Source organism: Hypanus sabinus, chromosome 4 (assembly GCF_030144855.1).
Source record: "Hypanus sabinus isolate sHypSab1 chromosome 4, sHypSab1.hap1, whole genome shotgun sequence".
Classification (NCBI taxonomy): Eukaryota; Metazoa; Chordata; class Chondrichthyes; order Myliobatiformes; family Dasyatidae; genus Hypanus; species Hypanus sabinus.
In genome coordinates this window covers 117,633,444-117,658,876 of record NC_082709.1, presented here as the reverse complement: position 1 = coordinate 117,658,876, position 25,433 = coordinate 117,633,444, and the positions used below count along the sequence as shown (strand labels likewise).

Sequence of the window (25,433 nt, the reverse complement as noted above, 5' to 3'; positions counted from 1 at the left end):
AGATGTGAGGGACAAGATTTTTTACAGAAAGTGCCTCCTGGGGTGGTGATAGAGGCAGATACATTAGGAACTTTTAAAAGACGTTTAGATAGGCATATGAATACGAGGAAAATGGAAGGATATGGATACTGTATAGACAAAAGGGATTTGTTTAGTTGGCCATTTAATTTGGTTTGACACAACATTGTTGGCTGGAAGGTCTGCTCCTGTGCTGTACTGTTCGATGTTCTATTTGATGTTCATCTCAGTTGGCGTACCTGGAAGCATATAAAAGGCTGGTAACAGCCTGTTAATTGAAAGCTGCCTCTACAGCATTTTCAATTGAATTCCTGAAGGCTTATGCTGAACCGTTAGCTCAGAGAAAGGAAGTGAGAGTGGGGCTATTTTGCAAAGTCTCCAGGAAGAACTTATTTTGGAGAAACCTGTCATAAAGGGGGTTGCAGACCACACACAAACAGAAGGAGGGGAATAGCATTACCCAGGAATTATGAGTGTGAGCAAGTGGACGGCTGCTTCTGGCACCCATTGATCTGTATAAATTAGCTGCTCCACCTCTTGATCAGAAGATCAGGGACTGTTTATCCATTTTCCTAAAGATTGTTTGAATCTAAATCAGCAAGCTGAGCAGGATGAGATTCTGAAAGGTATCAACCAAGAGCTGTTGAGTACAGAAAGCTAATAGTTCCTTCAATCATGCCTCGATTCCATTCATTCTTCTCTGCAAAGGGCTGGATGACCATGAGTACCACTGGTGTTATCCTGACAGCTGTGGTTTAGGAAAACTTCTCTAAGTTGAAGATCACCTGTCCGACATCCTTGAACTTTACACAATCAAATGGAGGGAATCAGGAAAAGAAATTTTGCCACCAGTCATAAAAACCTTCATCTTCACTGTGTAGATCTGGTATACTTTGTCTCCTCAGATTCCCCGCACCATTGGTGCAGTGTTACCTGAAGAAACAAGAAACAACATTGAATAAATTGTTTTTTGTAAGATTGTCTGGGAGCTAGAGTCTGCCCATGCATTCTGACTAATTCATACCCTTCTGCTTCAAAAGAGTTCCGCCATCTCCCTCAATCTGGTTTGTCGCTGAATGCAGGAAGAATCCCAAATGTCAACCAGAATGATGAAAGCAAAACTTCTGTATATTTTCAGTTCAAGTCCTGAAGGCTATGTTGAATTGAGTGAATAATGAAAAGATTGTGAATACAGACACTAAAATAGAAGCTGGGAGCAGATGTTGGACTCAGAGACCCACCATAATGGGAATGTTGTGCTCACTGGTTTAATCAGTGAGAGGCAGCTGACTGGCACCGAGGTGGATCTGGCACCTGTCCTTTCAGTCAGAAAAATTACAGTGGTTACATTCTCAAAGCTTTTAAAAGAAAACTCAACCCCTTTGTGGTGCTTGCTGTGATACTGGTGAAAACGTTACTCACCTCCCATTCCATTCAACATTGTCAATGAGCTCAATGCTAGAGGTCTGGGCATACAACCAAAACGTCCCATATCCATATCTTTTGGTTGCAGCATCTGAGCAACTATACAGCGAAACAGATATATGGCTGATCAGCCCTCTAATGGCTTTTTAGACCTGATGGTAGTAGCAGTGTTACTCAATCCTTCAAAATTAACATAAGGCTGAATTTCCTTTACTGAGGCCATTCGGGTTAATGCTGCTACTCAAGTTCGTTTATAAGATTTGACAAATTGGTTAAACGTGGCCACAGATATTCACAAGCTCCTTAGAGGATGCAGTAGAAACTTCTTTGCTCACTGCTGCACCTGGACAAGTAAAGCGAGGAAATCCATGCAGCCTGTCCTTTACCTGCTTCTGTATAGTAACACTAAATATTCCATAATTCAGAAGCATTCATGAAAAGGCTGAGTGAAGTGTGAGCAGTTTTTGTACATTGTATTCTTAAGACTCATTGAGTATTTTCACAATAGTGTTAATTCATATACAACAAAGATCTTGTCCTCCCAACACCTCAACACCATCTTAATCTTCTTTTAAGTTCCTGCTCCAAAATCTATCTGGATATCTTGGATAGAAAATTCTGTTAAGTATCTATTGGTTTAGCACAATAGTGAAAAAGTAATAGCATTGCCTCACAGTTCCAAAAACCCAGATTCAATCTTCACCTCCAGTGCTGTCTGAGTCTGAGTAAAGTTTGCACTTTCACTCTGTCTGCATGGGTTTCTTCCTGGCGCTCTGGTTTCTTCTGACATCCTAAAAATATATTGGTAGGTAGGTTATTTGGTGGCTGTGAATATAAATGGGTACAGAAGAATTGGGGGAGGGAGCTGTTAATGAGCATGTGTGAGAGAATAGATTGTGGGGAAATAAGTGGGCTACCCAGATTGCTCTGAGAGCTGGCATTGATTCTCACAAAGAACTGTGAAGTATTAAAATACTGTATATATATTGCTGTGCTCCACTTCAGCCTCACACGAGTCACTCCTACCCAAGGTGCATATGGTTGCAGAGAGGATTTCTTTAGCACTGTAAACATTTTTGTTATTTTGATATCATTTATAATGTCTACCATTTGCTCTGAATCATGTCCAATGTTTAGTAAATGTGTTTAACATAAGTTGATTAAATATGAAGTAAACACTGTTGTGACCTATGAATTTCTCAGATGACAGATTTAATGCTGCAAACTTGATTGCGCAGGATGTCCTGCATTCATTTCCAATGTCTTCATTTCCTTACTGTGCTCTAACTTCTACCAGAGTTCATTGTGAGAGCATCGGGAACATCCAGTCTGCAGTTCATAACAGAGAAAGTGTTCTTGTTTACAACTGAATATGCAATAAAAGAGAATGAGGCTTCTCACAGGGAATTAAAGTGCAATTAGTAAAACAGTAATATCTGAAATCTGTCAAACCATTCACACTTTCTTTCAGTCATTTCCAACAACTTGCATTGTAATTCTCCCCCTTAAAGGCTTGCTCACTATCAGCTTCCTGTGATATCAACTATATAACTGGTTTACTTTCTTCTTGTACCTGAAAATGGCTCATACTGTAGTGGAGCAGAGAAAATGATCAGTTTATGAATGAAAGTGCATGAAAGAATAAAGTATGAATATTTCCTTTCACCAAGAAATATAGAGTTTTGACCAGCAACCAATCTGGACATTGGAGGTTTGCGAGGAGGGGATTTCATACAGGTCCCCTGCCAGAGTAGAAAAAGGCAGCAGTGTGCCGCAGCAGCATAATAGAGTTTTGACCAGCAACCAATCTGGTCATCAGAGTTTGAGAGAAGTTGTCAAGATGAAGCCACATTCAGGTTGGAGGAACACCACCTTATATTCCGTCTGGGTAGCCTCCAACCTGATGGCATGAACATCAATGTCTCTAACTTCCATTAATGCCCCTCCTCACCCCACCCCTTATTTATTTATTTATCTATCTATCTATCAATTATCCCCTCCCCCCCCTTTCTCTCTCTGCCCCTCTCACAATCACTCCTTGCCTGCTCTTCATCTCCCTCTGGTGCTCCCCTCCCCCTTTCTTTCTCCCTAGGCCTCCCGTTCCATGATCCTTTCCCTTCTCCAGCTCTGTATCCCTTTTGCCAATCAACTTTCCAACTCTTAGCTTCATCCCTCCCCCTCCAGTCTTTTCCTATCATTTTGGATCTCCCCCTCCCCTTTTCAAATCTCTTACTATCTTTTCTTTCAGTTAGTCCTGACGAAGGGTCTCAGCCCAAAACAGCGACTGTACTTCTTCCTATAGATGCTGCCCGGCCCGCTGCATTCCACCAGCATTTTGTGTGTGTTGCTTGAATTTCCAGCATCTGCAGATTTCCTTATGTGTGTGTGAGAGAAGTTTGAGAGGAGCGGATTTCATGCAGGTCCACTGCCCAAGTAGAAAAAGGTAGCAGCGGGTCACATCAGCATAATTGAGCTCTGACCAGCAACCAATCTGTGACTGGGATTGATTAGCAACAGCAAATTAAAAGAAGGCAGTGCAAACAATGAGCTTGAGGCTTTAGCTCTTCAAGGCTTCAGTCAGAGAAAGCAAAGGAAAAAAAAGGCTCTAGGTTAATTTTTTTCCCCTTCCCATCTTTAAATCTGCTCAGTTAGAACAGAGGAGATTCCAAGCAAGATAGTTGAATACTCCTCTTGCAGGACGAGGCAAAGCAGGGAAACCTCCAGTGTCCCTGATGACTATAACTACAAGAAGTGCATCCAGCTGCAGCTTCTAAGAATCCATGTTAAAGAGTTGGAGCTGGAACCAGATGAACTCTGGATCATTTGGGAGGCTGAAGGGATGATAGATAGGACATATAGAGAAGTAGTTATACGCAAGGTGCAGGACTCAGGAAATTGGGTGCCAGTCAGGAAGAGAAAAGGGGTGAAGCAGCCAGTGCAGAGTACCCTTGGGGCCATTCCTCTCAACAACGAAAAGTATTTGCCTCCCTTGGAAGTTTCCATGTTGCTTAGTTTCACAGCATTGAATCACAGTGGACTTAATTTGGCTCTTTTGACACTGGTCAACAGAAAAAGACTCTTTTGTGTCAAAGTGGAAACAGATCTTCACAAAGTGATCTAATTTAATTACAAATATTAAACACAAAATAACTGATTGCATAAGTTTTCACCACCCTTTAATACGACACACCAAATCATCAATGCTGCAGACAATTGGTGTTAGAAGTCCAGTCAAGGTGTTTCAATTGATTGTAGTAAAAGTAAACATGTATCTGGAAGGTCCAACTGCTGGTCAATCAATATCCTGAAAAAAACTACACCACGAGAAACGGACACTCTAAGCAACTCCGCAAAAAAAGTTATTGAAAAGCACAAGTTAGGAGATGGATACAAGAAAAGTTCCAAGTCACTGAATATCCCTTGGAGTACAGTCAATCATCAAGAAATGGAAAGTATATGGTACAGCTATAAATCTGCCATCTTCAAAAATTGAGTGACTGTTCGAGAAGGGGACTAGTGAAGCAGGCCACCAAAAGACTATGACAATTCTGGAGGAGTCACAAGCTTCGGTGACTGAGATGGGAGAGACTGTGCATGCAACAACTGTTGCCTGGGTGCTTCACCAGTTGCAGCTTTATGGGAGGGTGGCACTGTTGAAAAAAAACTCAAAAGAAATCTTGGCTAGAGTTTACCATTAAACATGTGGGAGACTCTGCAGGCAGCTGGAAGAAGGTTCTATGATCTGATGAAACCAAAATTGAGCTTTTTGGCCATCAGACTAAAAGTTGTTTGGCATAAGCCGAACACCACACATCATCAAAAACACGCCATTCCTACTGTGAAGCATGGTGGTGGCTGCATCACTGCAGCAGGCTCTGGAAGGCTTGTGAAGGTAGAGGGTAAAATGAATGCAGCAAAATACAGGGACATCCTGGAGGAAAACTTGATGCAGTCTGTAAGAGAACGGCAACCTGGGACAAAAAATTTTTTTCCAGCATGACAATGATTCCAAGCATGAATCTAAAGCTACAAAGGATGTCTTAAAAACAAAAGAGTTAATGTCCTGGAGTGGCCAAGTCACAGTCCAGACCTCAATCCAATTGAGAATTTGTGGCTGGAGTTGAAAAGGACTGTTCACTCACGATCCACATACAATCTGACAGAACTGGAGTGATTTTGTTAAGAAGAATGGGGGGAAATTGCAGTAACCAGATGTACAAAGCTGATAGAGACCTAACCACATGGACTCATGCCTGTAATTGCTGCCGAAGTTTCATATACTAAATACTGACTTGAAGGTGGTGAATACTTAATGCAATCAATGTTGCGTCATATTTGTAATTAATTTAGATCCCTTTGTCGAGATCTGTTTTCACCTTAACATGAAAAAGTCTTTTCTATTGTTTAGTACCGAAAAAGCCAAACTAAATCCACCATGATTCTCTGCCACAGGAAACAGTTGAGGCCGGTTCATTGGCTATATTTAAGAGGAAGTTAGATATGGCCCTTGTGGCTAAAGGGATCAGGGGGTATGGAGAGAAAGCAGGTACAGGGTTCTGAGTTGGATGATCAGCCATGATCATACTGAATGGCGGTGCAGGCTCGAAGGGCTGAATGGCCTACTCCTGCACCTATTTTCTATGTTTCTATGATTCAATGTTGTAAAACAATAAAACCTAAAAATTTTCAAGGAAAGTCACAGAAGTTAGGTCTCTGGCACGGAATCTGGCTGTGTGACTCAGAAGAGAAGGAGGGAGAAGAGGCATGCTGTGGTGATAGGGGTTTGTTAGTTAGGGCAACGGTCAGGAAATTCTTTGGGCAAGAACAACATTCCTGGATGGTATGTTGCCTCCCAGGTGCCAGTGCCCAAGACATCTCAGATCTAGTCCTCTGTATTCTTAAGTGAGAGGGTGAACAGGCAGAAGTCATGGTTTATGTACATAGGTACCAATGACGTGGGTAGCGCGAGTGAAGAGGTTCTGCATTGGGAGTTCAGGGAGGAGTCAGATGCTAAGTTAAAGGGCAGCACCTCCTGAATGTGATCTTAGGATTGCTACCCATGCTATGTGCTAGTGAGGCCAGAATTAAGATTATAAAACGTGGCTGAAGAGTTGGTGTAGGAGGGAGGGCATAAGATTTTTGGATTTTGGGCTCTCTTCAAGGGAAGGTGGGACCTGTACAGAAGGAATGGCTTACACCTGAACTGGAGGGGGACTAATATCCTAGTGGAAAGGTGTGTTAATGCTGCATGGTGGGTTTTAAGTTAGAGTTGCATGGGGGGGTTTTAAGTTAGAGTTGCATGGGGATGGGAACCAGAGTGCCAGAACAGTTGGTGGAGAAGTTGTGGAGGCTAATGTTGATAAGATCTCAAAGTCAGGAATCAGAAGATTGAGTATGGTGCAACAAGTGTCCTGAGCTGAGTATATTTCAATGCAAGGAAAGGTGGATGAGCTCGGGGCATGGATCAAAATCTGGAATTATGATGCTGTAGCCATTAGTGAGACTTGGTTGCAGGAGGGTTCAGAACTGGCAGCTCAGTATTCCGGGGTTTGGTTGTTTTGGATGTGGTTGAATGGGAGGGAATAAAGGAGGGTGGCATTACTAGTCATGGAAAATGTCATATCCCTGCTCCATCAGGACAGACTGGAGATCTCGACTAGTGAGGCATAATGGGTGGAACTGAGCAATAAGAAAAGTATGACCATGTCTTGGCCCGAAACATTGACTGTTCTTTTTTTCCATAGATGCTGCCTGGCCTGCTGATTTCCTTCAGCATGTTGTGGGAGTTGCTTGGATTTCCAGCATCTGCAGATTTTCACTTGTTAATGGGGCTATATTACAGATCACCCAACAGTCCTAGGTATTTAGTATTGTCCAGAAGGAACTGATGTCATGGTCCAGTCCGTGAGATCCACGTTCTAGTCCATGTACTCCAGACTCTGGGTCTTCCAGCTGTCCCTTGTTTCAGCTGGGCTTAATCATAGGCATCTGATGCTCATCTTGGGGCTGGGAATATAAGAGGCCCTGGGTTCGAGTATAGGGGCTGGTTTGTCTTGTCAGTATCATGTCCTTGCCTCTGTGGGGGTAAGTCAGGCTGCTTTTTTTTTGCTGTTACCCTGTGTTTGGATCTGTCCCTTCCTGTCCTTGCCTCTGTTGGGTAAGCCAGGTCATCTTCGCTGTTACCCTGAGGCTGGACTGTTCCCTTCCCTTCCCTTCTGTAGCCCTTGGCTGGAGCCCTGCCTGCTACCTTTTGCCTGGAGTCCTGCCTGTGTCTTTGCCTATTCTCGCAATCAAGTTCTACCATCGGAGCAAGACTGGAGTTCTGTCCAGATAAGGAACCATCTTTTGTTGTTTGGAACTGTCCTTTTGTGTTGACGCCTTTGCTAGGTAGGTCTGGCCATTTGCTGCTACCTAGCATTGGGAACTGTCTCTGTGTCCATGCCTTCGCTAGGTAGGTCTGGCTGTTTGCTGCTACCTAGCATTGGGAAGTGTCTCTATGTCCATGCCTTCGCTAGGTAGGTCCAGCAGATTGCTGCTACCTAGCATTGGAAACTGTCTCTGTGTCCATGTCTTCGCTAGGTAGGTCTGGCTGTTTGCTGCTACCTAGTGTTGGGAACTGTCTCGTTGTGTTTGTGTTTGAGTCCTGGCCCTACATCCTGTTCCCATGGAGGGGTCCCGGCTCTGTGTTCCGCGTTCCTGCCTCGCAAGACCAAGTCTGAACTTCATGTCCTCATCCAGCCCAGGAGTCCAGCGTCCTGCCCCCACGTCCAGTCCTGTTGCCTTGCCACGTCTTGTCATCACCTAGATCTGGAGTCCGAGCCCAAGTCAAGACCCAGGTTCTGGGTCCCTGTCCAGTCTCTGGCTTGGAGTCCTTGTCCAGGTTCCAGGTTCCAAGTTCCAAGTTCCCAGTTCCTCATCCAGGTCCCGCTTTCCTAGTCTGGTCCTAGCCCAGGGCCTGTGTCTTCTCCAGCGTTGTTTCTCCCCCACTTCCCTTGCTTTCTTGACACACCTAGTCCTGTTCCTAGTACTTCAGTGTCTGTGTCTTGTATTTGGGTCCACTCTCAACGCCCACCTTATGACAACTGAAGTCTGCAAATTAGAGGATTTGAGTGAATTAAGGACAATGGAAGTAGACAAAAAGAACTACAGTCTACAAATTAGTGGATTTGAGTGAATCAAGATCAAGGAAAGCAGACAAAGCTATTGTCTTTGTTCCCCCACCCCCCATTTTGTGAACTCTGAACTGATTCTTGCTGTGGAATAATCTAATCAGAGCAATTGAAATGTGGACATAAGGAGCTTCAAGTAATGACCTGCTAAACCTGGAACCATTCTCACTTTATTATGTAAAGTGGCAGACCTACCTGAGAAGCAATCTGTAATCTCATTAGACTCAGTGTCTGGATCACCTGGTTTGGACCAGTCAGAGTTGAAAGGAACAAATACACAAGGCTGGGGGGCAGAAACCATAGAACAACGTTGGTTGCAGCCCTGGACGAGAGCCAGAAGGAAGGTGACCCAGATAGGTCAGCTGACCTTGAGCCAATGAGATGGAGGTCCCATCAGTTCAACTGATGAGGAACACAATAAGAGTAAGGAATACATAATGGTGATAACTCTCCAGAGGCCATTGCAGATGTGAAAGCCCTCATGAATACACAGAGATCAGGACCATGAGGAACACCTAGCTGGCCTAGACTAGTTTCCTGGGGTAATAGTTTTTGTCTTTATTGGCTGTTCTTGGAGGATCATGGAATTCTAGGGGGTTTGCACACAGGTAGGTAGTTTGTGAACCTATGTGTTTTTTAGTTGAGACAATAAAGGTTACTTTCAGTAAATATAGATTATCTCGGTGCCTCACATATCATTATTATAAGGGTAGATCCCTATAACAAGAAGAACAAGATTGTAGAGATATGGCAGACTGTTGCAAGAAACATAAGGTTGTTATAGTAGGTGATTTTAACTTTCCACATATTAACCAGGAATCCCATACTGTCAAAGGACTAGATGGGACAGAGTTTGTCAAATGTGTCCAGGAAAGTTTTCTTCATCAGTACATAGAAGTCCCAAAGAGAGTGTGTATTACTGGATCTGCCATCAGGGAATGAAACAGGGCAGGTGACAGAAGTTTCTGTAGGGAAAACACTTTGTCTCCAGTGACCACAATGGCATTAGTTTCAAAGGAAATATGCAAAATTTATAGGTCTGGTCTGCAGGTTGAGATTCTAAATTGGAGAAAGGCCAATTCTTACGGTATCAGAAATGACCTGGCAAGTGTGGATTGGGACAGGCTGTTTTTTTGGCAAGGTTGTACTTGGAAAGTGGGAGGCCTTCAAAAATGAAAATTTGAGAGTACAAAGCTTGTATGTGCCTGTGAGAATAAAAGGTAAAGATAATAAGTGCAAGGAATGTTGCTTTAGAGGAAAAAAAAGGAGGTGCATAGCAGGTATAGGCAAGTAGGAGCAAATGAGGTACTTATAGAGCCCAAGAAATGCAGGAAAACACTTAGGGAAGAAATCAGGAATGCTAAAGGAGGGCATGAAGTTGCTCCAACAGACAAGGCAAAGGAGAATCCTAAGGGCTTCTAAAGTAGAGCAAAAGGATTGTAAGGGACAAAATTGGTCCTCTGGAAGACCAGAATGGTAATCCAATTGTGGAGCCAAAACAAATGGGGGAGATCTTAAATGCATTCTTTGCATCTGTATTTACTCGGGAGATGGATACAGAGTCTATAGAGGTGAGGCAAAGTGGCATCAAATTCATAGACCCTATACAGATTACTAAGGAAGTGTTTGCTACCCTGAGGCAAATCTGGGGAGATAAATCCCCAAGGACTGACAAGGTATTCCCTCAGATTCTATGGGAGGCAAGTACTGATATTTGCTTGGGCCCTAGCAGAGATATTTAAAACATCCTTAGCGACAGGAGAGATACCAGGGGATTGAAGAATAGACAATGTTCTTCTGCTGTTAAAAGAAGGCTTTAAACAGAAACCAGAAAATTATAGGCCGATGAGTCTAACATCTGTTGTGGGAAAGTCATTGGGAAGTATTCTAAGGGACCAGATACATAAGAATTTGATTAAACGTATACTGTTTAAGGATAGTCAGCATAGTTTTGCACGTGGTAGGTCATGTCTAACCAATCTCATAGCATTTTTTGAGAAAGTTACCAGGAAAGTGGATGAAGGCAAGGCAGTCGATGTTGTCTACATTAGTAAGGCATTTGACAAGGTCCCGCATGGGAAGTTGGGCAAAAAGGTTCAATCATTCGGCATTCAGGATGAGGTAGCAAACTTTAATAGATATTGGCTTTGTGGGAGAAGCCAGAGTGGTAATAAAAGGTTGCTGCTTTGATTGGAGGCATGTGTCTAGTGGTATACTGCAGGAACTGGTGCTAGGTCCTTTGTTGTTTATCATCTAGTTCAATGATCTGGATGATAGTGTGGTTAACTGCATTAGCAAATTTGTGGATGACACCAGGACTGGAGGTGTAGTGGACAGTGAGGAAGGCTATCATGGCTTGCCGAGGGATCTGCATCAGCTGGAAAAATAGCTGATGGAATTTAATGCAGACATATGTGGGGGTTTGCACTTCAGTAGGACCAACCAGGGTAGGTCTTACACAGTGAATGGTAGGGCACTGACAGGTGTAGTAGAACAAAGGGATCTGGGTCTACATGAGGAGAAACTTTTTTCACTCAGATGAAACTCAGTGGATTCCACAGAGTGTGGAATGAGCTGCCAGCACAAGTGGTCCATGCGAACTTGATTTCAATGCTTAACCAAAGCTTGGATAGGTACATGGATAGCACAGATATGGAGGGCTATGGTCCCGATGCAGGTCAATGGAAGTAGGCAGCTTAAATGGTTTTGGCATGGACTAGATGCCCAAAGGGCCTGTTTCTGTGCTATACTTCCCTATGAGTCTAAGTAGAAGGGTTAAATGTAGGTAGGTTTAAAATAGAAATATCATAGGTCATGGCAAAGGACACTTTCTGCCTGCATGGTCCACCAGTGAATGTTGTGGGGTAGGTAAGTCAAATGATGTGCTGCAGTAAAGCAGAGCTGAATTCATGATGGCTTCAGAAGCTGAAAGCCAATGGCTTCTGGCCAAGAAGCACAATGAAGTAATCCCTGGAAAAATTTTGAGAACGGAGACAAAACAACAAATTATACAACATTGTTCTTATGCAATATCAGTAGTTTAGTGCTTCACCATTTGAATCTGATGCACACAGGCAGTTCTCTGAAGCCTTGGATGCTAGAGACAGTAGTCTCAATGTGTTGCCTTTCACTGTAAATAATATTCCCCCCCCCCCATAATTTTGGAAGGTGGGGAGATTCTGACAAGTCACAAAATTTGTTGAAACTGAATACAATGTACCTTGGCATTGTTTGACCAGTAAGGCTTAAAGAAAAATGTTTGAAAATCCATCTGCACAAAATATGCTGTCATTACAACAGAGTTGTATGCAATTCAATTGGAGTTTTGAAGAGAAACATTCTACCCAGAATAGAGCCAGATGTCATGCGCAGCTGACAAATTTTGAAATTGAAAGGTTGAATTAGGATACGGTTGCAGCACATTCCTCGCTAACTTAAGTTTGCTTTAGGAGTTGGTTGCTTTCCTTTTGGCTATTACTGATGGTTTTAAAATTGCTAGTATGAATTGTGTGGTTGTTATACACTGCAGAGTGTCACATTTGCACCACAGATACTTTGAAACATAATCAGGTACAGAACATCAACTTACCCAATATTGCCATACACAAAGCAGATCCATGTCAGCAATGTTTGAGTGATTGTGAGAAGAGGTGGACTATAACAGCTGCATTATCTGACAAGAGTTCTTCAAAACTGATATGCCAAAACACAGGAATTATCAGTTGAAACCTGACAGTAGTGGAAGAATTATTGCGGGCAGTCGAGTAGCTGAACTAACCTGCAGAGGTCTTGGACAGTCAATGAATACACATGGTGACACTGTTATCACGGCTCTACTTTCTACACACCTTAACGAGACTATAAATGTCCAATAAGGATGTCGATGTAGAGTTTGGAGCAGGAGCTTATAAGAAGATTTTGTTGCAGAGTAGGATGGCTCCTGACACCATAAAGACAATAGGAAAAGTAGTGTTAACAGCTTCAGCCTTGGGCCCCAGAGCCAAACATCAGAATGTTCTTAATCTTTTCATATATTTAGCTGCGAGAAAGGGATTTAATGATTTGTATTGAAGTCCACCAAATAACATTGCAGTTAATGTTCAGATGAATACCACAATACATTGAATAATCAGAGTACAAGCACACTTTTTGAAGAGGCTTTTTTGCACTAAAATGATCAACACTACTTTCTGAAGCCATGTTTTTCTTCTGATCTAGATCAACTTGTTTAGTAGAAAACATAAGCTATTACAAAGGTTGATAGTTTAAATCAATTAACTATTTATCTGAAATTGTTGGAACAAATTTTCAGTTGAATGTCCTCCCATGGAGAACTGAAAACTCAATTAGATCTCATTGACTGTTACCAGATCATGTGGGTACACCTTAATTTGTAAAGAACACATGGAATTTCTTCAAGTTTGTCATAAAAAAACTGAAAGGGAATTGAATATGACTTTTCTTCCTACCTTTTTAAATGAACAGACAGTTGGTCACTATCAGCAATTTCTTACTCCGTTTTGTCGAGGTTGGTTAAGCAAGAAGCCTCAAACACTGAGTACAAATGGAAATCATCAACAAAACATTTTTATCTCAGTTGAATTATTGCAAAGTGTCAGCCCATTATGCAATTAAATGCATTATATTCAATAAAATTTAATATCTTGTTTCTCCAAATTCCTATGTGATATAAGTAGACTGAAATTATATTTGTGTTCAGCTCCCTGTGGTCTATCATATATATTTAAAAAACATAATGAGTAATCAACACTTTCGAAAAAATGTGTTGTCCAGTGCTATCAGAAGAACGATGTATTGGAACCAAATGAATAACACTATCAACAACCTTCCTCATCATTATCTGTGCCATTCCTATTATTACACATTATTTTTGAATATATCCTTTTCCTTTAACTTGGCTTTCTTTGAGTACCCTGTCAGTACACATTCTTTATCATTGAAATAAAACAGGCAAAAGCATAAAAAATTTTATACTTTGTACTTGCCTTGTGAGCTCCTCAAACAGTGGAATTCAAATATACAGTATCTTTAGCCTCTGGGATGTTGGTGGACATTTTAAATTGACATAGGCTGCCTCAAACTATGTACAGGCTGTTTGGGGAATACAAGTTCAAACCCTGTAGAATTCACACAAGTTATGTGAAGGAAAGTAAACTAAATAAACCCAAAGCTTATTTTTTTTCAAGTTGTGTTTCTTTAAGTAAGCACAAATGATGTGTCTTTGTGTTACTGGAAATCAGAATATGAGCAATTTTCTCAGATGGCAACGCCCTATAATGTGGGGGAGGGGTCGTTCACCTGAATATACTTCGAAAATAGCAATTTACCCCCCAGTCACCATAAATTTCCAATGGTCTGATATGGCATAAGTTCCAAAAATATTTCAATCCTAACATTAATATAGAAGCATAGAAAACCTACAGCACAATACAGGCCCTTCGGCCCACGAAGCTATGCCGAACATGTCCTTACCTTAGAACTACCTAGGCTTACCTATAGCCCCCTATTTTTCTACGCTTCATGTATCCATCCAGGAGTCTCTTAAAAGACCCTATCGTTTCCACCTCCACCACTGGCAGCCCATTACACGCACTCACCACTCTCTGCGTAAAAAAAACTTACCTCTGACATCTCCTCTGTACCTACTTCCAAGCATCTTAAAACTATGCCCTCTCGTGGTAGCCATTTCACCCCTGGGTAAAAGTCTCTGACTATCCTCTCATTATCTTGTACGCCTCTTGTACGATGCATTCTGATTTACGTTTAATACTTTCATCTATTGAAATAGTTATTTTTTTAAACTAAGGACAAAAATATGTTTGTGCTCATTGAAATTCTAGTTTTCACTAAATTTCTTTGCACTATTTATTTTGTAATTTATTGTAATTTTATGTCTTGGCACTACTGTTGCTGCCAAAAAACCCCCACAAATTTCACATAATCTAAGATGGTGATAATAATCCTGAGTCCGATTCATAATGCCTCTAAAAATGAGTCTGAAAATCATAAACATTATTATTTATCAACTCAAATAAGATGCATCGTTAACATCTTGTTTAGTTCAGTAAGTCATCATAGACCAACTACATCAATATTACAGCAGGACTGAGGTCGGCTCCAAGTTGACAGATTACCTTTTACTTCCTCAAGCACTCTGCAGAATTTATAAAGCTTCCTTGTTTTGACAGTCATTTGAAGTCAAAGATGGTTTGCGTTTACTCAATTCCATGGGTTTTGAGATTGCTATGAGTCTTAAACAGAATGCACAAAGTCTGCCACAGCTGAGGCAGATTTTGCTTAATGGATATTGCTTTCAGCTTCTGCTATTTACACATGGCCTCCACTTGTTCCCATTTTAGAAACTCAAGGTGCTTGGTGCCTTCCTAAATACTCCTTTGTGGACCAGGGTTTTCCATATGTCAGTAAAGATGTTAACATTTTTTTCAGGACTTTGATGCCAGGTACATGGAAAATATGATCTAGTCACCACACCCAGTTGAGTATACAGTCTCAGTGCTGGGGGGTGCTAGGCTGGTAAAAAATATTGGCATTGTTTTGGCAACCTTTTCAATGGATTTGGAGGACATCACAGAGATGGCATTGGTAATATTGTTCCAGCACCTTGATGTGACTACTAGTCTAACTACCCTGCAGCTCTTAAGGGCTTCTCCAGCCACATTTGCCAACATGTTTACCCTTCTTGTTCCTCTGACAAGCTTAGTTTATACCAACAGTTTTAGCTCTGCTCCCTGTTCCTTCCTTCATTTCAACTTATTTGCCACTAAAACACACCATATTTGTTGATAGGATGGATGGTGAAAGCTTTCAGGTAAATAAATTTACAGGAAACGGACAAAACCATTAAAAAGTTGAGAGAAATTAGTCATTACCCAACATGTATTGGGAAAAGGGACTGAATGAATTTGGGGATTTGAGAAGTGTATTTTTCACCCAGAGGGTGGCGAGTATCTAGAGTGGGAGTAAATGGGACCTTTTCAGAATGGCACGCAGTGACTAGTGGGGTACCGCAAGGCTCGGTGCTGGGACCCCATTTGTTTACAATATATATTAATGATTTAGACAAGGGAATTAAATGCAGCATCTCCAAGCTTGCAGATGACATGAAGCTGGGCGGCGGTGTTAGCTGTGAGGAGGATGCTGGGTGACTGGGATAGGTTAGGTGAGTGGGCAAATTCATGGCAGATGCAATTTAATGTAGATAAATGTGAGGTTATCCACTTTGGTTGCAAGAACAGGAAAACAGATTATTATCTGAACGGTGGCCGATTAGGAAAAGGGGAGATGCAACGAGACCTGGGTGTCATTGTACACCAGTCATTGAAGGTGGGCATGCAGGTACAGCAGGCGGTGAAAAAGGCAAATGGTATGTTGGCATTCATAGCAAAAAGGATTTGAGTACAGGAGCAGGGAGGTTCTACTGCAGTTGTACAAGGCCTTGGTGAGACCACACCTAGAATATTGTGTACAGTTTTGGTCCCCTAATCTGAGGAAAGACATTCTTGCCATAGAAGGAGTACAGAGAAGGTTCACCAGATTGATTCCTGGGATGGCAGGACTTACATATGAAGAAAGACTGGATCGACTAGGTTTATACTCACTGGAATTTAGAAGACTGGGGGGGGGGGATCTTATTGAAACGTATAAAATTCTAAAGGGATTGGACAGGCTAGATGCAGGAAGATTGTTTCCGATGGTGGGGAAGTCCAGAATGAGGGGTCACAGTTTAAGGATAAAGGGGAAGCCTTTTAGGACCAAGATGAGGAAAAACTTCTTCACAGAGAGTGGTGAATCTGTGGAATTCTCTGCCACAGGAAACAGTTGAGGCCGGTTCATTGGCTATATTTAAGAGGAAGTTAGGTATGGCCCTTGTGGCTAAAGGGATCGGGGGTATGGAGAGAAAGCAGGTACAGGGTTCTGAGTTATACTGAATGGCGGTGCAGACTCGAAGGGCCGAATGGCCTACTCCTGCACCTATTTTCTGTTTCTATTTCACTGTCCCAGAGTGATGGAAGCAGAGTCGGTGACAACTTTTCCTAAGTGTCTAGAGGCTTAATCAAACTTTGGAAGATGGGATCAATACAGATGGGCACCCACCTGTCGAGGTGGGTCGAATGGTCTATTTCCCTGCCGCACGACTGTGATACCCACAAATCAGTGACTTGCGCCGACTATTAAACAAGCAGCAACAAGTCCCTTACCTGCGTGGTACTCTAGATAACATAAAGGGAACTGACAGCGCTCGAGTGAGCGGAATGTGGGCTGGGGGTTTCACAGCTCTCTGCTCGGCAGGAGGCCGGTGACGGGCCGCTCTCTCCCTCTCGCACAGCTCCCATCGCGCCGGGACGCCGCTGTTCCGGGCAGCCGGCCCACCCCCGCCGGGCTATTCTCGGCTTCCTCTCCCTCCCCTGCCCAAAATTCACTTCCGTCACATCATGGCGACGCGGATCGTTCAGGAGACGGGCAGGCTGGATCTGAGAGCCAAGGACGGAGAGGTGAGGCGACAGGGGGATCGCGTGCTAGGGTGTTGAGGGAGGGGTAAGGGCTGGGGTTGGGAAAGGACTGCGGTGGATATGGACTCTGGCTCGGAAGACCGGGAAACGGGCCGGCGGGGGTCTTTAAAGTCACACGGGGGGCAATAACAACGGTCGGAGAAGCTTGGCGTAAACCCCTCTCTCTCTCCCGGGCAAAGGGAACTTTCTCTGTCGTGTGTGAGAGAGTTCGGGGGTGGGGGGGGGGGTAATAGTGATGGCTTTGCTTCGCTACGTTAGTTACATACACAGAGAGGCGAGAACTCAGACGAGGCCTGACCCGTGAGGAAGGCGAGGATCTTTAAATGGAGGAGAGGGGATTAGCACGTTGGGGGCCGGAGGGTGAAAGCAGGTGTTCGGGGGGGGGGGGAAGAAACATCGTGGATCGCCTGTCTGTTTACGGTTCTCTCACTCACTCACCCTGCTTACGCTCGATTACCGCCCTCCCCCTGCTGTGCTGCGCAGAAGGATTGGCAACGATCTCAACTGGGGCCTAAAGGACCTCCTTCACTGCTCCAGTGGATGTAGCGCGGCCGGGGTCTGCTTCGCCGCCGAACTTGAGGGCAACACGCAGGTTGTCGGCTTAGCATTCCCCCCCCCCCCCCCCCCCCCGTGTCGCAGGGGAAGAGGGGTCGGGATAGCAAATGAAAGGTGTTTTATTTAATCTTGGAGGGCGTTCAGATGTCTCTTTTAGACGGCGCTTTCGCCGATCTCCGCGTGGAGCGCGGACCGGGCCCCAATCCGGATCCGGGACAGATGCTGACTGGTGGGGTGCCTGTCTGTCGCCGCAGTGCTGGTGCTAGCAGTAGCGCACGAACACGTGGGGATAGCATGGGACGGGAGAGAGGTTAACCTGCAGCAGACAGGCAGCGACGTTGATTCTTTTTTTTGGGGGGGGGGGTTGATGGAGGTAAAGAGTAATACACACTTGAGCAGGAAATAGGCGTCCTAATTAAAATCTGATAACGGTATGAAGCGTGGCTTCAGACCCGGAGAGGTGCGTGTTTAAGTAGGTGGTTGTGGGTCTCGTAATTATACCCGCTGGTTCGATTCCTTTTGGTGCCGCTTTAATTCTTTTACTGAGAATGGAGTTTGGGTGTTAAGGTAGTTGATAACCCAGTTAAACTTGGCAATTGTAATTACAAATTAGTGGCATTTGCAGCAGGTGTAGTATACACAGGAGAGGTGACTGCAATCCAAAAAATGATGTGGGTCTTTTTTGTTAGGTCTAACGGCTGGTATGGCGCAATGATGCGATGCACGGGCACTATAGAATCTGATGATTTCAGACCTGCTTAAAGTACACTTTTCCTTTTTGTTTGTATTTAAAACTCTGAAATATGATGCATTTGAGTTGCTGCGGTTCCATAAAGTTGCACATCTGAGTTGCTTGTGTAGAACTGGATTTGCTGAAGAGCCACAACAGGCGCTGAAGTCCCGGAAAAATTAGAATGCCTATACTTCCAAATTAACAATAAACTAAAGGTCCTAGCTTCTGTAGCCCTGTTATTATCTTTTACCAGATAATGGTCATTAATGGAGTAAAGGTTATTTGTTTTGCTTTGTTGAAGTGTACAGTGTGTAAGAATGTAGTTGGTAGCAGAAATGTGCTGTATGAAAGAGGGAACATTTCATTTATCTCGAGTGTTGCCATGCAAGAATCCACCTTGAGCACACAGCCACCTATTAGATTAAATGAATCAGAGTGTGGTTTATTATCATTTTATTTGATGTGAAGTTTGTTTTGATGCAAAGACAAAAGGTTATAAATTACAAAATAAATAGTTAAGTGTTCATGGACCACTCAAAATCTAATGATAGGGGAAGAAGTGATTCCTGACTCATTTACTGTGAATCTTCAGGCTCTTGTACTTCTTCCCTAACAGTGAGGGTGCTTACTTTTTTTAAAATTTATTGAGATACAGTGTGGAGTAGGTTCTTGCAGCTTTTTGAGTTGCACAGCTCAGTAATCATCGATTTAACCCTACCCTAATCACAAGACAATTTACAATGACCAATTGACCTACCATCTGGTAGGTCTTTGGCCAGTGGGAGGAAACTAAAGCACCCGGAGGAAACCCACATTACAGGGAGAACATACGAACTCCTTACAGTCAGTTGCAGGAATTGAACCCAGTACTGTAAAGCATTGTTCTAACCACTACACTACCATGCCGGTGATGGACCTGCCTTATTTTTAGATGACAGGTATTGGCAAGTTATACGAAGCTGGAGGGGAAAGCACAGTTGGCTGATGCTTACAGGTTTATCATCCAAATTAGTTGCAGAGCATGCTGCAGACATCACAGGGTGCTCAATATCTGTGGAGAGTGTGAGTAAATTTAAGTTGTGTGTTGTAGCTTAATTTTTTTTTTAGTTGTGTTTTGCAGTTTGGCTGTGGTTACTTCCAGCATGGGTCTGTGCCTGTAGATTCATAGAAGCTTTTATTCTTCCAAAGTAAATTAGGCCACCAATATTAGTCCTGTTTTTAATGAATTGATTTGGTGGAGCAAATGGTATAGCCCTGTTCCTAACCTGTTTTTCTTGTTAAGAGTTTACTGCTTAGTGAGTAGGATTCATATAATGGGGTAATAGGATGCTTGAGGATGGAGGGAATACAGGGTTATAGTTAGAGACCATAAGACCATGACATAGGAACAGAATTAGCCCATTCGGCCCATCGAGTCTGCTTTGCCATTGCTCGATCATGGCTCATTTATTATCCCTCTCAACCCCGTTCTCCTGCTGCCTTCCTGTAACCTTTGACACCCTTACTAATCAAGAACCTATCAATCTCCACTTTAAATATACCCAATGACTTGGCCTTCGCAGCTGCTTGTGGCAAAGAATTCCACAGATTCACCATCCTCTGACTAAAAAAAAGCTGTCTTCACTTCCATTCTAAAAGGATACCCTTTTATTCTGAGGTAGTGCTCCGGGTTCTAGACCCCCACACTATCAGAAACTTCCTCTCCACATCCACTCTATTTGGGCCTTTCAATATTTGATAATTATCAATGAGGTTCCCCCTCTTTATTCTAAACTCCAGTGAGTCCAATGCAAGCCCAGAGCAATCAAACACTCCTCATATATTAACCCTTTAATTCTGGGAGCCATTCTTCTGAGCAACCTCTGGACCCTCTCCAATGCCAGCACAGATAAGGGGCTCAAGACTGCTCACAATATTTCCTAGTGCATCTTACCAATGCTTAATAAAGCCTCAGGCATCAATGTGTTGGGATGTGCTCTTATTTCTAAGCTGTATAACCATTTAGATCAACCACAATCAAGGCCCATGTACATAGGATAAGACCTACTGATGCATTTGGTTTAAACATGGCAAAACTTACAAATTCATATTGGCTAAATTAATGATTGATTGCTGTTTTAAATAGGATGGGTCATCCTATATTGCTTAAGTTCACCATCTACTTGATCTTTTGGCAAATTACATAACTGCTGAGAGAGTACTACGTGGAAGGAGGAAGTGGAACAGAAAATCAAGGCCGTCATATTCTAAAATCTCAGCCTCGAGTGTTAAGGTGTGTTGTGAAGCTATGGGGCCAGGAGAAGTGCAGCTTAAAGGTAGATCATGTCCTTTCAGTCGAGCCATGTCTGGGTTGGAAGTATTTCAGAAAGCAGTGTTGTAGGCCTTGAACAGGTGTTGGAAGATTTTTCACCTCTTAATTACTGTTTCCAGTGGTTGACTGAATGGGAATTTGTCAATGAGAGGTACAATTTTTTTGCCAATAATTGTTCTCTGTGCTCTGGTGTGATTGCCAGGGCAGTGTTTTTGGTCTTCCATAATTGTTTTCAAGTTGTTGCATTGCATTCCTGACCGACTGGAATCTGTGGTTAGTTACTGCTGCAGTGCACAAGGAGGATCAGTTTATATGAATGGATTGCAAAGCTTCTTAAAAGACAACCATGTTGAACGGAAAAGCCTGCAAAACGTAGTGGATACAGCCCAGTCCATCACAAGTAAGATCATCCCCAAGATTGAGCACATTTACAAGGAGCGTTGTCGCAGGAAAGCTGCATCCATTGTAACCCCACTAACCAGGCCCTCTTCTCACTGCTGCCATCAGGAAGGAGGTACAGGAGCCTCGGGGCCCCACAGGTTCAGGATCAGTTATTACTCCTCAACCGTCCAGTCTTTGAGGAGCCTTTGGGAATAACTTCACTCGCCCTATCACTAAACTGTTCCCACAAGCTGTGGACTCAGTTTCAAGGACTCTTCATCCCATGTTCTCACTATTTATTACTTATTATTATTGTATTTGCACAGTTTGACTTTTGCACATTTGTTGTTTGTTCTGTATGCTGGTTTTCTCATTGATTCAATTATGTTTACTGTGAATGCCTGAAAAAAAATTGAATGTCAATAATATATGGTGACATATGTACTTAATGATAAATTTACTTTGAACTTTGAGAGTTTTAAAAGAAATGGTCTCGCAGCACAGTAATTGAGATGCATTTGAAAAGGAATTACTACTATAAGTGAACAGGCGCAAGTGATTTTCACACTGCTGATTGCTTCAGAGCAATGAGATCTTTTCAGTATGTTGAGTAAGAGATAACCATTCGGAGGTTACTACCTTGCTCTACTTCATTGTAGTGCCCTGGCATCCTTTATGTCTACCTGACAGAACAGCCAAGGCTTTCCTTTAAGCTTACATCAGAAAGATGATAGGCTGTGCATCTAACTGTACAGTGATCCTACTTTTACCCTCCTAATACAGTTCTCATATCTGCTGTTTTAATTTCAGAACTGGTGGGCAAACTCTCATCTGTGCAGCACACCTGGATTGCCCTACAATGCCAGGAACACTTGATTCTTCACTGCAAATTTCCTAATCTTCTCAATTTCACTTTGGGAACTTGTTCACCAAAGTTAAGATTATCTGGTTACTGCCTCTTTCCCTTCACTCAGTATAATCTCCCCTCTATAATCAGCCTCTCTAGTTCTTGTGTACACAACCTGTTACCTCAGTCATATTTGCAGTGTCCACCTTTGCTTCCGTAAGCTAACTAATACCACACACTTGCTGCCATATCCTTTGGAATGTCATGTTTATCTTTGTGTTTTTCCAGTCCCCATGAAAGTTCATAAATCTAAAATGTTGCTTCTCTTCAGTTTCTCCCTCATCAGCTGAATATATCCAATTTTCTATTTTGTTTCCAGATTTCCAGTAACTGTTTTTGGACTTTGCTAATTAGTTCATGGTTCTTGATCCTTTTCAGTCTGCTGTGGGATCCCTTCTATCCATCTTCAGCCTCCATCTTCCACCCCCCCTCCCATTTTTTAATGTGTTGTAATCCCCCAAATTCATTTCATCTTTCACACAAGGAATTCTATGTGAATTCCTTGGATCAGGCTTCTACACTGCTGGGGTACCAAACAGCATGTCCTTAGTCATCTGCATTGTGGGAAATCTACTTCTCTTTGTCTCCCTGACTCTATTGCCTTTGACACATTTGATCAAAACATCTTTTTCCAGTGCTTTACCACCTTCCACCAAAAGGCTTACAAGCACCTTTAATGGCTTCAAGTGCCAGGCTCATGCAGTTAATTGTAGCATGCACAGAGGATCAATCCCTAGTCAACTTCTGTTTCACTGATCCATACTGTTTCTTGGTCTGAGAGCACAGCAGAGGTTCCCATGTGCAGAAACAACACTGGGTGGGCTCTACTCCCACAACTTCTGACTCCTCTGTAGTCTCTGAATTGTTTGTCACAACTGGATGAACAGAAATTTCCAAAAGTCAGAAGCTGAGTCATTAGCGTTCTAAACAAACAAAAATATTCCCCTACTGCCAATTTCATTTCCATGGCATTTACCTAAAGCTGAACCATATTCTTTGCAACCATGGCATCATGTTTGATGTTGAGCTTTCACCCATATGTTTGTGCTGTCAGTCAGGTCATTATCTCTTCACTCTAACATCACTCTGCCTGCACTTTTAACACAGTATGTATGACTTGCTGAAATTCTCAGCCATTCCTTTTGCAACCTTGCCTTTGCTACTCTGACTAGCTTCCTGCCTTCCATAAACCCGAGTGACTTTGTTGGAACCAATTGCCATTCACCCTTCACTCTTTTGCATGTTGATATGTTGGCTTACAATTAAACTGCTCTTTTAAAATCCTCATCTTTACGTTCAAATTCAACGCTGCCTCACTACTTTAACCCTTGGAGGCTTCAGGCCTTTAGATCAGGGATTCCACCTTTCCACCTTTTTTCCTTTTAAGCTGGACTAAGCCAACTAAGAAAGTTTTTGGACATCTGCCCTAATATTGGTGGCAAACTTTGCTTGATAGGAGCTGTCAAATACATTGGAGTGTCTTGCTATATTAAACAGGCTGTATATTAAGGCAGGTTGCTGTGTGCAAAACAGATTTTTGTGTGATACAGTGCTAGCATTGATACAAATGAATCATTCTAATGTGAATCATACAACGGAAAAAAAATAAATGGGCAAGTCGTAGTGTTGGTTCTCTGTCACTTGAAGCTTCAGTCTTAGTAACTGAACATCATTTTTGAAAAATAATAAACATGGCCTGAAACATTTTTTTGCAATTTTGCATTTCCCTGCGAGTTTCTGAAGTTTTTTGTCATATTTGTAATTATGTATGCATATTATTAAAACAAATACCTGGAATGCCAATTATTTTGTGCATTGCTTCCTAGAACTATGATAGTACCTGGAGCTGTTACTTAAGTTACAGAATCTTACGATTTTTCAGTCAATGCAAATGACAATTTATTTGAGCATGTTTTGCTTGAACTACAAGTTCAGTAATATTTGTAAGCAATACTAATCTTACATGTCTAAAATGTGGATAAATTTACAGGATTTCTGAGTTATTGTGTAAATATTTGATCATTTAAAATAACCTATGTTTTCAATGCACACAAAATGCTGAAGGAACTCAGCAAGTCAAGCAGGATCTATGGATGGTCTCAGGTTCTTGGGGTAAAATATCAACTGTTTATTTCTCTCCATAGATGCTGCCTCACTTGTTGGGTTCCTCCAACATTTTATGCATGTTGCTCAAGATTTCCAGCATCTGTAGAATCTCTTATGATGAACCCATGTTGTCAACTTGATTGAGTTGACAGTATATTCTTCAGAATTTTTGTTGGTTTAGGTCCAGCTCAAGATCTTGAGTTCTTCAGCTATTTGATGTACCAGCTTTGTACTGAAGGTCTACTGTGGATAGTTTATTTGAATCGTGTTTGTAACTTTTATTTGGTTATTTAAAGATGTCAGTAAGTACACAGCAAGTGCCCTTAAAGCGGGAAGGCTTGGTTTTATCACACTGTTGCCTTTGCAATCTTCCAAGGAACTCTCTGGCCCCTTGCCAATTCCTGACAATGCATGATGTCATGTCAAAACAATTTATGCCAGATTCCACATGTATGCTGATAACACACAGATTTACCTCATTACTATTTCTCTCTGTTGTTAACTTGGTCCGTATTTCCATCTTGTGGGAGCCACAGTTTCTTCCAACTAAATACTGAGTTTGACCATGGTCTTCAAACTGCTCAACAACAAGCTATTTTTTGTTATTGGTGGTGTTACCTTTGGGTGTCATATCTGACTGAGCTACTCTGTCAATTTGTCTTATTGAACTTTGGTTAAAGCACGTTGGCTTTATTGCAGTGGGTGGAGTATAAGCATAGGGAAACTTTCCACACCCATGCAGGGCAGTTTTGGTCTTGGACAGAAATTTGCATGTATTTGATCAACACAGTTGGGTGAAGAAGGTTCACCAGGTTGACTCCAGAAACAAAAATTTTGAAGAGTGAAAAGTTGAGGAGTTTAGACCGTATTTGTTTGTATGGAAAATGCTCTATAAATACATTGTTGTTGTAATATTCATTGGAGCTTAGAATGATGAGAGCTGATCTCATTGAAACAGACATAATTTTGAAGGGTTTGACATTACTTACCCTAATGGGAGGGGGATCTGAACAGGGGGCATTGTTTCAGAAGAATCTGTCACCCATTTATAAATGCAGGAACTGAGCATGAATTTCTTCTGCGGTGACTGTTTCTTGCTCCTGCTTTTTCTTGTGTTCTTAATTTTGATAGAACCCGTAACATCTCATTGCAAGAATTGGCAAAGTCCAGTGCTGTAAAAAGTCACCACTATTTCCACAGTGCAACTTTTATTCAAGCTGTCATTTATTCATGACTTTGCCTAAGTTCTACTGACCTGTCTTTGCTCCTTGCTCAC

General features: G+C 42.4%; 1 protein-coding gene and 1 long non-coding RNA gene across 3 annotated transcripts in view; one reads left to right on the top strand and one right to left on the bottom strand.

Annotated features, from left to right (window-relative positions):
• Window positions 1-103: 103 nt before the first annotated feature.
• Window positions 104-16,993, bottom strand: LOC132393141 (uncharacterized). Its single transcript, XR_009511764.1, has 3 exons — window positions 16,853-16,993; window positions 13,082-13,166; window positions 104-951 (listed from the first exon to the last, which is right to left on the bottom strand). It is a non-coding gene; the product is annotated as an uncharacterized LOC132393141 (long non-coding RNA).
• A 20-nt stretch (window positions 16,994-17,013) lies between these two features.
• LOC132393140 (gamma-taxilin-like) overlaps window positions 17,014-25,433 on the top strand; it is an 82,477-nt gene continuing 74,057 nt past the window's right edge. Inside the window, exon 1 of one of the 2 annotated variants that reach the window (XM_059968011.1) lies at window positions 17,014-17,146. Coding sequence is in view for 1 of the 2 variants with exons in the window: in XM_059968010.1 (XP_059823993.1) it covers window positions 17,087-17,146 (60 nt within the window). In the remaining variant the exon portion in view is untranslated. The remainder of the gene's footprint in view (window positions 17,147-25,433) is intronic. The other variant, XM_059968010.1, reaches the window with a different exon arrangement.